Raw genomic sequence first — 10,546 nt, 5'->3', positions numbered from 1 at the left:
TAATTATTTTGGTCCAAGATGTATAGAAACGGTCTAATAAGAGGAGGACTGAATGAGATAACATCATGACTTAGATAGAAACTACATTTGAGATCATCTCCGGAATAAACACAACTCTCACATGATGATAAGTGCACTAGAAATTGGGCGCGTCCTAACCATTGTGCATATCGAGGTGCTCCCCCAACTACTTCGCAATGGCTTTACGAGTAGGATAAACTCAAATAAGTGAGTATCAGAACTCGAAACCACTATAAATAGGGACCATAATTCCCTGTAGTCAGGGATTGACACATTCACACAGTCAATGTGATATAATCCTTATGATCAAAATCAAACGGCACAGGTTTAACATTCAATAAGCATATAAAAATTATTATGACAGATCAATGGTTGAGATCATCCTACATTTAGTATCTGACCGCATGGAATCCATTTCCTATAAATAAGGGGTTCGTCTCCCAAGTGTACCTGCTTTTGATATCTCACTTAAATGTTGTTTTCACCATCCCTTACTTTAGTATTGGAGTGTCTTTACCGATACAGTTTCCTACTTTGAAGAAGAACTGTACGAGAAGAGGCAGGGAGTAACATCCTCAACTCAGGTGACTGCCCCCTTGTTCAATACAGGAATACATAGTATTTATTTAAAGAATGAGAAACGCTCCCTTTTGAAAATGGTATTATTCAAATCTTGTGAATGAAAACACAACATGAACAATTTTGTTTCCGGAACCTCTATGCACACCACTATAATATACAACCATTTTTGTTGGATTTATTATGCATGCAATTCTCTTACAGGGTCATGTCAAATTCATCTCTTTGTTGGATATCGATTCAGAGACACTTGAACTTCTTCAAGCGTACGCCCCTTAGTCTCCGGTACTAGTTTTGCTATAAAAAGAATGGTGAGGCCGCATATGCTAGAGAACATGAAGAAAGTTCCTGGTCAAAAACAACATATTAATGAACTTGTTCAACACTTGATAACCATTCTTTCTGCTTGAGGGATCAGGAGTTACTCGGAACCTACCTGTTGAACTCCAACTCATGAGGAAGTTAAAAGCATATGATATAATCCAAGAACACAGCCAGTGAACAGATGTTACAAAGCTTCCAGCAGATCCCTTCACATTGATGGGAAATATCTGGTAAAAAATGATTATCGAGTCAAGATGAGAACTTAGATTAAGATCAAAATTTTCATGTAGTGTCTAAAGCATGGAAGGAGCAATATTACCTCGGACATTATAACCCAAGGTATTCCTCCCATGCCAAGTGAGAACGATCCCGTATATACCTGGTTATTATGAAAACTAAATGGTGAATATGAATATTATCATATACCTTCTAACAAGTCAGCCCGATAATTATTGAGACCTAAAGCAAATTCTAAAGTAAGAATCAGACAGATCATTACCAATACACCGACGAGTGCGAGAATAGGACTGAACTCTTTCCACTTATGCAACTCCTGTATAGTGGAAGTGAAAAAGTCTATTGATTTAGAACTAATGTGAAAAACAAGAAAACAAAGAAGATTTGTTATTCAGAGAACCTGCAAAAAGAATGACAGAGATACAAGGAAGCATCCTAAGCATGTTCCTGATGCAGAGATCTGTATAAATGTAAACATTTCAGATTCCAAAATTTACAGAATAAAATGAAAAGGTACCCACAAAATCTCAATCGTTTTTACCAGTAAAAGTGGCAGTCTTCCGGTTTTATCCATCAAAATTACTCCCAATGCTGTCATTGGTATCTATGAAGACAGAAATTACTGAATAGTGTGAAGAGACTGGGTAACGACTTGTCAAAATTGACATCTATCTTGTCTTATTTGTCGTCATTAAGAAGACAGCAACTAAGAAATTATATGTAGAGAATTTATAACCTGAACAATAACCATTGCTATTGTTCCGATACTTCTGGAAAACCCTGCCATCAATAACAATTTTCACTTTCATGAGAATCATGTTATAAATCTAATGTTCTTGTAATCACCTTCTTTACATTTCGTATGCTATGAAGCACTGACACGGACACCAGACACTTCGACTCGACAAAGGTGATAGTTTGAGAAAATAGAATAATTCAATCGTGTCAATATTAGACACCTGACAAGTCTTCAAGATGAAGTGTCGGCTACATAGATCATATGAGAAGCATATACGAAACCTGCACGTACCAGCAGACACAAATATAGAGCTTGCATAAAAAGCAATGCCATTAACCCCTCCAAATTGTTGTAGTACTATCAGGCCAACTCCTACCTAACATTGTAACTAAATACCATAAGAATCTGCAAAATTTTAAGATAAGATGCATGAATTAGGCATAGAAATCTGACAGTAAGTGACTTCAAATACTGTAATTGAAATAATCCAATCATGCTAGCTTCTGTTTGCTCTTGAAAGACTTCTGTAAATTCCTACAAAAAGTACAGTGTATAAAATATGTTAAACATTTTTTTGGTTTCTTCCTCTTTTTTCTTGTTTCCTAATTAGATTATAACCTTCAAATCAACACTAATGGAAAAACGCTTATTATATACTATAATTTCAATAGCCTCTTCAGAAACATCAGCATTCTTTCCTCTAAGGTGCTGCAACGCAGATTCACTCCTTTCCAAGAGACCAACCTTTGCCTGCAGAAGATTGCAACTATCACTTACTTTTGGATGTAGCACCAACACTTTATAACGAGGGCATGTTTGACAACACTGACACTTGTGATTATATACCATCACTTCTATTTTCTCAAATTATAATCGGTGTTTGCATCTTAATGTCAGTGTCGTGTCCGGTGTCTGAAATTATAAAAAATTTCAGTATCTTGTTTGAATTGTCTTACACAAATATTCCAAACAATAAACCTGTAACAGCTGTGAACAACTCACCAGCCACCTAGGAGACTCGGAAATAAAGTATAGACTCAGAAGCTGTGCAAGACATGGAATAGTTCCTGAAATATAGAAAGAAGTTTATGCAAAGACTTCTTACGTTCATTTTTTAAAAACGAAAACCAGAAAGAACATTACCTATTAGAGCCAAAACCCTCCAATTCAAGTATGCTCCGATAAGATAAGTTAACGATACTCCAAAACAAATCATTAGCTGTCAAGATCATATCAAAATAAGGATTTAAAATAAGCCTATATGTATCATATATGTAATCCATAGGTGGTACTAAGTCGCATACAACCTATGGATAGTATTGCTTTACCTGATGAATTGCGGTGAATCCCCCTCGAAGATCCTTGGGTGTTATTTCAGCAATATAAACCGGTACCTAAAATGAAAAGGGAACTACCTATTTGTTGTAATTCTTCGAAGTGGCTAAGTATCGTTTGAATTGTAATTACGACAAAATAAAAGTCAATGCAGTTTACCACATAAGATAGAAGGCCCATTCCACATCCTAACAATAGTCTTCCAATATAAAGCCACCAAGCAACCTTCAAACAAGAAAAACCAAGCATCAAATATCAACCGATGAACTTGTAATCAGAGAATACGAAAATAGAAAACGTTTTCACAAAATAATCAGAGCCTAAGCAAGTAAGAAAAAATGGGAACAGAGACAAAGAAACCGTAAACCTTTGAGAATGCTATGGCAAGCCATCCCAAGATGCAGAATAGCTGTGACAACCCCATGGCCTATGACACCAAATTGAAAAAACAATAAATTAACTGTGATCACATTTTAGGAAATCTAGTCAGAATTGGAGAAACTTACAAGTCGACGACCTGCATAATCTGCTATGCTGCCACTACCAATGGCTCCAACCATTGCTCCAATTGTCAGTACTGAACCAAAAACTGAATACTGCATAAATGCAACTAGTTTGACTTAGAGAGACTAATAAATCGGAACCAAATAAACAAGCGTTTCTGTGATTACTGATTCATATACTGAAAGAAAGTTCAAACCTCGGCTACGCCAAGATTGAGGTCATCCATGATTCCAGATTGAGCAGGGGATGAATACCCGACCTGCAAGATGAGAGTGTTAGTATATCATAAACTTGTTTGTTAAATCCCCCAAAGCATGGAGTCAATGGAAACATACAGCAGAGCCAAAAACGTAAGAACCAGAGACAGCAACAAGGGTGCTAAGTATAAGAATACTAGTTGGTACTGAACTAGCATCTTCGCAAATGGAAGAAAGAAGATGAGTTGAAAATTCGAATGGTTCGGTACTTTCATTGTCCATGACAAACTACACTCAGAACTCAGAAAGGATACTGTAAAAGAAGAAAACTTGAGTGTATATGATGTGATGTGTGTGTGTGATCTGAAATGATTGGCACTGGTTTTGTTGTAGAAAATGTGAACTTATTTTATTTAAGCTATTGTATTGAATGATAAATTATTTTTCCTACACAACAAATTCCTTTGTTTTATGTGACAAATCATCTAAGTAGAAATTTTTTGGAGTCATGTTATTCATGAAGTTTCACATGAGAAATATGATATAGAATGACTAAGTGGTATAAATATAATCCTTTTATCATTGAATTTATAGTTATTTTAATATATATACCATATGCAGCATGTGCTATCAAAATTTGTGGAGGAGAAATGAGAGGATATGATATTATTTTTTGTCAGTGACTTTTTTCATTAGAGTTATTAAAAGAAAAAATAATACACATTAAATACAAAATAGTTTATATAAGGTATGAACTAGTTGAGTATAATATCAATAAAATTTCTGGTATAATTTAACATCTGTTTCTAAGGATGTGAAAGTCGCGTTCTGTCAACAAAAAAAAGAGTAAAAATCACAAACTATTACAATACAATAATTGTGAGACTTTACAATACAATAACTGTGAGACTTTACAATACAATTTACGCGCTTTCCATCTTTGTATGGGCAAGATGTTTCATGAAACCTTCATTTAGAATCAATCTGCCATTTTTGAAAACTTCTTACTGGGTGTTTTGTACATTGAACTCATCTCTTCATTGAATTTGAATTCAAAGAAGCTTGAATTTCTTCTAGTGTACGCCCTTTGGTTTCAGGAACTAGTTTTGCTACGAATATAATGGTGAAGCCGCATACAACAGCAAATCCAAGAAAAGTTCCTGGCCGAACATACACAATAATCAATTTCATTTGTTATATACGTACTACATTAAAAAAATCAAATTCATTCAAGAACCGAGGAATATGAAGATTAAAAGCAAACATGCCTGTTGAACTCCAAGTCATGAGGAAGTTAAAAGCATATGATACAATCCAAGAACATAACCAGTTAACCAAGGTTACTAAGCTTCCAGCAGAGCCCTTCACGTTAATAGGAAATATCTGGAAAATGAAATATAATCACTCATTATCATGCTGAGGACTTATTATGTTTGGATTTGTATTTTCATTATTTCAGGCATATTAAGACGAAGCTACCTCAGACATTATAACCCATGGAATTGCTCCCATGCCTAGCGAGTAAAATCCGACGTAGACCTGGTCATTAACAAAATTAAAAAGAGAATTACATTTATTTGTCAATAGATTCAAAGTCTTAAAATCATTTCTATCACATGAAGGAAAGTACAACTGTATAAGGCCATTGAAAGAAACTACAAGCTTGAGTTTAAATTTAAGAGATTTCACACTATAGTCCAAGATTCGACATATATGAGGATGACTGCATAAGCATTATTACCAGTACACCAACAAGTGCCAGAATAGGACTGACTTCCTTCCATTTATGTATGTCCTGCACAAGACAAGTGTAACTATTCTTAGTGTTGTTTGGATAAACAAATTTATTGTGTATGGCACATAAGTGCTTATGTATAAGCTATTTCTATAACAAAAGGAGAAATAAATGTTTTTATAAATCATGTTATAAGTATTTTCATAAGCTATCCAAAACAGTCTCACAAGTACTTGTACCAGTAGATAAGCTCGAATTAGTCAATCTAAACAGAGACCTTAATTAATAATTCATGCGGAAAAATATTTGTTAAAGCATATATTTTGGTATTAGAAGAACCTGCAAGAAGAATGATAGGGCTGCGAGGAAGCATCCTAAGCAAGATCCCACTGCAGACAACTGTGTAAGAATCAAAATTTCGGATTCAGAATTTACAAAACGTTGCAAAATAAGACGAAATACAATCTCAAACGTATTACCAGTAAAAGTGGTCGCCTTCCAGATTTATCCAGCAAAAATACTCCTAAAGTTGTCATTGGAATCTACAAGCACAAATGATGAAATTGTGTGAAGAGACTCAGGAGTCACTAATGAAGTGTGCATCCATTCTCTTATACAGAATTAGACCAACGTAAATGATGAAATTGTGTGAAGAGAACTAAGAACCTTAACAGCAACCATTGCTATAGTTCCAATACTCTCCGACAACCCTGTCATAGATGAAATTTTGCAGTTGTGTGAATCAAGTTGTCGTAAATCTAATATTCTTGTATCCGTCTTCTTTTATTTTTCGTATAGTAGTAAAAATAGTATTAGCATAGAAAAGAACATAAACATACCAGCAGAGGTAAATATAGAATTTGCATAGAAAACAATGCCATTAATCCCTCCAAACTGTTGTAGTATCATCAAGCCAAGTCCTACCTAAACGCAGTAGGTAAATATCATAAGAATCTACACACAAAAAAACCTAAGATATGATCCATGAATAGGACGAAATTTAGAAAGCTCACTGTAAGTGACTTCAAATATTGCAATTGAAATAAGCCAATAATGCTAGCCTCTGTTTGTTGCTGAAGGGCTTCGGTATAATCCTTCAAATAAAAGTACAATTCATCAGATGATAAACACTTATCCATTTGGCTTCTACCTTTTGCAACACAAGAGTGCATTCTAAATACATACTCTGATTTCATTGGCCTCTTTGTAAACATCAGTATTTTTTCCTCTAAGGCGCTGTAATGAAGAATCACTCTCCTTCAAGCGGCCGACCTTTGCCTGCAGAAGATCACGAGTACCACTTGATGACATGTCTTGACTCAGACAAAAATAATGATGAAAAACCTCCAGCCGCTTGGGTAGGCCATGTCCAACACATACAGCCCCAAACAATCATATCACGGACAACTCACCAGCCACCTAGGAGAATCCGGGATAAAGGGAAGACTGAGAAGCTGTATAAGACAAGGAACAATTCCTGAGATAGAGACGAAAAGGATGAGAATTACATCAAACACTTGGTTTTGTTTTGTGAAAAGAACGCCAGAAAGAAGAATGTTACCTATTAGAGCCAAAGTCCGCCAATTTACAAATGCTCCAATAAGATAAGTTAATGACATCCCACAGGTAATCATTAACTGTGAAAATAAAATAAAATAGAGATTTGAAATGTGCCTACACGTGCTACAATGACATATACAAAAATACAAGGTACACCAAAAAAAAGAGCGAATTGATATTATATCATTACAATATTGCTTCACCTGATGAACTGCGGTGAATCGGCCTCTAAGATTCTTTGGTGTTATTTCTGCTATATAAACCGGTACCTATTATGCAAAGGGGAGTATATATTTGTATTCTTTCGGTGACAATATTGTTTTAATTGCAATCATAACAAATAACATGTCACAAAAATTACCACATAAGATAGCAGGCCAATCCCACATCCTACCAACAGTCTTCCAATGTAAAGCCACCAAGCATTCTTCAAATAAGCACCACTAAAGATTAGATATCAACAACTGAACTTGAGGTAACCCGTGGAAATAAGAAGAGCACTCAACTGATAGAATCTTAGTAGTTCACATTTTGTAGCTCAACTTTGTTGATCTGTTTCTATTTTGTAAATGACATTGATGTCCCCTCAATTACACTCAGAATAAGGGTGTCGGTTAAACAAACCTAAAGGGAGGGGGAATGCAACTTCTTCAATAAATAAGGATCCATGTGAGTATTTGTTTTTTAAAAAATAGAAGAGTGTGTATAACATATCTTAGGAGAGCTAAGTGACGTCTCCTAGTTAATATCATGGCTTATACTTCAAATTTCCAATAGTTAAAATAAACAACAATAACCACCAAGCTTTATCCCACTAAGTGGGGTCAGCTACATGGATCAAATTCAGCCATAATGTTCTATCTAATTCAATGTTTCTATCCAATTCGTTAATCTCGAGATCTTTATTAGTAGTTTCTCTTATAGTTTTTCTAGGTCTTCCTCTACCTCTAGTTGTTTGACTTCTCTCCATATGATCTATTTTCCTTACAGCAGAATCTACAGGTCTTCTCTCTAAATGCCTAAACAACCTAAGTCTACTTTCCATCATCTTTGATGCTATAGGTGCTACCTCAACACTATCTAATATTGTCATTTCTAATTTTATTCTAATCTTATTTTATGCAACATCCTTTCCATAGAAGTCCTTCCCCTTACTTGGAATAAATATAAGTTGTGTACTTGCGTTAGCCATGTCGTTTAGTATGTACGAAGCAAGCATAAAGAAAAAGTTATAATTCCAACATTTAGTAAATAAGAAAGCACAATGTGATACTAAAGCCATAAGCCATGAGGCTCTTCCACCTAATGGATCAATGTTTTCAGTATGGCTCTTCTCATAAGCTGAAATCACAACCGAAAACCATAGAATTCGGGAATAAAGTGGAAGAAATGAACTACATACCTTTGCAATTGTTATGGCAAGCCATCCCAAAATGCAGAATAGCTGTGAGAATCCCATAGCCTGTTCAACATAACACAAAATAACCAAATTCAATTAAGGTGGAAAACAAACAACAACATTCAATTTTAAAATAAACACGGAAGCGAAACTTACAAGACGACGACCAGCGTAATCTGCTATCGTACCGCTGACAACGGCACCAATCATAGCTCCAATTGTCAAAATTGAACCGAAAATTGAAAACTGTGCCACACCGAGATTGATATCAATCATGATTCTAGATTGAGTAGGGGACGAATACCCGATCTACAAAACCAGTGGCGATTCAGATTTTCTGTAACGGATTTTATTTAAAGAAAATGGCGAAGTAGCTTACAGCAGTTCCGAAAACGTAAGAACCAAAAACAGCTACAAGAGTGGTAAGTGTGAGAGTTGGTGATGGTATAGAAGAAGAATTTGCATTCTGCTTCTGCTTCTGTCCGTCATCGTCGTCGGATTCACGCTGTTGCGATTCGGCATTCCCTCTGAATAGAAGAGGAGTTGAAGACTCCATCCTTTTTAAGTAGAAAAGAGATTCAGAGATTAGTTATTGTTACTATGAGAGAAAAAGTTAGTTATGAATGATGAATGAATACCTATGGTGGTGAGTAAAACTGCTAGTGGGAAACTGGATATTGTTGTTTCGAACAAACATCGCATTCTGCGGCGGGCGCTGCCGGAAGATATTTTAAAATCGGTGATTCTGATCTAATATGTATTTTAATATCGCACGGTGGTTTCGATGCTGAGAAGTCAAGATACGCGCGTCTGATATGATAAGGATGGGTGAATATAAGAAAATGGTTGAAATTTAACTTATATCGTTAGAATGAGAAGGTTGGTCCGAGTAAAGAGTGGGTACATGCAAGATGAAAGAGGTGTCTAGCATACATGGGTTTGTAATTGTAAGCAAGATTGATTTGGTATAAATGTGGATTAAAATAGGTTTATGATTTATTATTTGGATTGGATTTGGATTGGATTCTTAAAAATGTAAAGGATTGGATTCTTAAAAAGTTTTATACTCCCTTTATAAATATTTTTTTTATAAAAAAAATTATTCTTTTTTAATTGTCAGTCACGCAGTTCAAGATAGTATTAATTGTATTTTGTCAAAATTACCTTTAGATAATTATTACACAGAAAAAAAAGTAAAATGAATATAATAAATAATTAAGTGTATTATAGGTAAAATAAGAATTATTAATGAAAAAGTAACAATAATGATTAATTTTATTATGTGTAAAAAGTCAAAAAAATGACAATTAAAAAGGAATTGAGAGAGTAGTTATTTGGATTGATAAAAAGATGATCGAATATAATGGAATATGAAAGGTATATCATATTATGAAATTTTTATCTAAATAATCAATTTTTTAAAATAAATATTTAAATTAACCCATTTTTTCACGTATTTTTAAATTACTCCACTTTTAAATAAAATTTTGATAAGAGAGATGGTTATTTTATCTCATATCATTTCATCATTTTTTTTAATTCTATAATTTGGATGGAATAGCAATTTTGTTTTATTTCATCATGTTTTGTTTGGGAATTAAAAATGAAAGTTTCAACTTCACGAAAGAACTAAAAAGGATGAAGGTGAATAAATGTTGATATTGAATGTTGGCTCTGATTTTCTTTACGATGGTGTGGAGTGGACATGTATGGTTAGCACTTCAATATCCACGTCAGTTTAAGATTCAAGATGAGTAAAGTGAAATTGAAGATCATAGATTTTATACCTCTCAAGATGCGTGAATTATATATTTTTATATATATATTGGATCTCATATAATGGATTTGAGATGGATTGGACCTTGGTCCATTGGGCCTTTTGGCAGGTCCGGAACAATTGCCCTCAGGGCTTTGTC

At 34.5% G+C, this 10,546-nt stretch overlaps 2 protein-coding genes across 5 annotated transcripts; both read right to left on the bottom strand.

Annotated features, from left to right (window-relative positions):
- Positions 1–642: 642 nt before the first annotated feature.
- Positions 643–4,481, bottom strand: LOC127132324 (sugar transporter ERD6-like 5). Of its 2 annotated transcripts, none has more exons than XM_051061255.1 (18): positions 4,075–4,481; positions 3,936–3,998; positions 3,742–3,831; positions 3,603–3,662; positions 3,395–3,460; positions 3,229–3,294; positions 3,044–3,119; positions 2,903–2,967; positions 2,519–2,650; positions 2,354–2,434; positions 2,192–2,276; positions 1,898–1,941; positions 1,703–1,765; positions 1,562–1,621; positions 1,424–1,477; positions 1,244–1,303; positions 1,037–1,151; positions 643–948 (listed from the first exon to the last, which is right to left on the bottom strand). In XM_051061255.1, exons 1-18 carry the CDS (start codon positions 4,216–4,218, stop codon positions 818–820), a joined length of 1,455 nt encoding a protein of 484 aa, XP_050917212.1. In that variant the 5' UTR covers positions 4,219–4,481; the 3' UTR covers positions 643–817. The 2 variants fall into 2 exon arrangements, with proteins under 2 accessions (XP_050917212.1, XP_050917213.1); XM_051061256.1 differs by having other exon boundaries at positions 2,558–2,650.
- A 214-nt stretch (positions 4,482–4,695) lies between these two features.
- On the bottom strand, positions 4,696–9,568 carry LOC127132323 (sugar transporter ERD6-like 5). Of its 3 annotated transcripts, XM_051061252.1 has the most exons (18): positions 9,269–9,566; positions 9,010–9,187; positions 8,787–8,939; positions 8,634–8,693; positions 7,593–7,658; positions 7,435–7,500; positions 7,233–7,308; positions 7,084–7,148; positions 6,857–6,949; positions 6,685–6,765; positions 6,511–6,595; positions 6,338–6,381; positions 6,151–6,213; positions 6,011–6,070; positions 5,678–5,731; positions 5,416–5,475; positions 5,205–5,319; positions 4,696–5,096 (listed from the first exon to the last, which is right to left on the bottom strand). In XM_051061252.1, exons 1-18 carry the CDS (start codon positions 9,325–9,327, stop codon positions 4,966–4,968), a joined length of 1,509 nt encoding a protein of 502 aa, XP_050917209.1. In that variant the 5' UTR covers positions 9,328–9,566; the 3' UTR covers positions 4,696–4,965. The 3 variants fall into 3 exon arrangements, 2 of the variants coding, with proteins under 2 accessions (XP_050917209.1, XP_050917210.1); XM_051061253.1 differs by lacking the exon at positions 7,233–7,308 and having other exon boundaries at positions 7,084–7,125; positions 9,269–9,568; XR_007806668.1 differs by lacking the exons at positions 4,696–5,096; positions 5,205–5,319 and having other exon boundaries at positions 6,011–6,060; positions 9,269–9,568.
- Positions 9,569–10,546: the final 978 nt, after the last annotated feature.

Source organism: Lathyrus oleraceus, chromosome 3 (assembly GCF_024323335.1).
Source record: "Lathyrus oleraceus cultivar Zhongwan6 chromosome 3, CAAS_Psat_ZW6_1.0, whole genome shotgun sequence".
NCBI lineage: Eukaryota > Viridiplantae > Streptophyta > Magnoliopsida > Fabales > Fabaceae > Lathyrus > Lathyrus oleraceus.
Note: the sequence above shows the minus strand (reverse complement) of the source record. Positions and strands in the feature narration are given on the sequence as shown.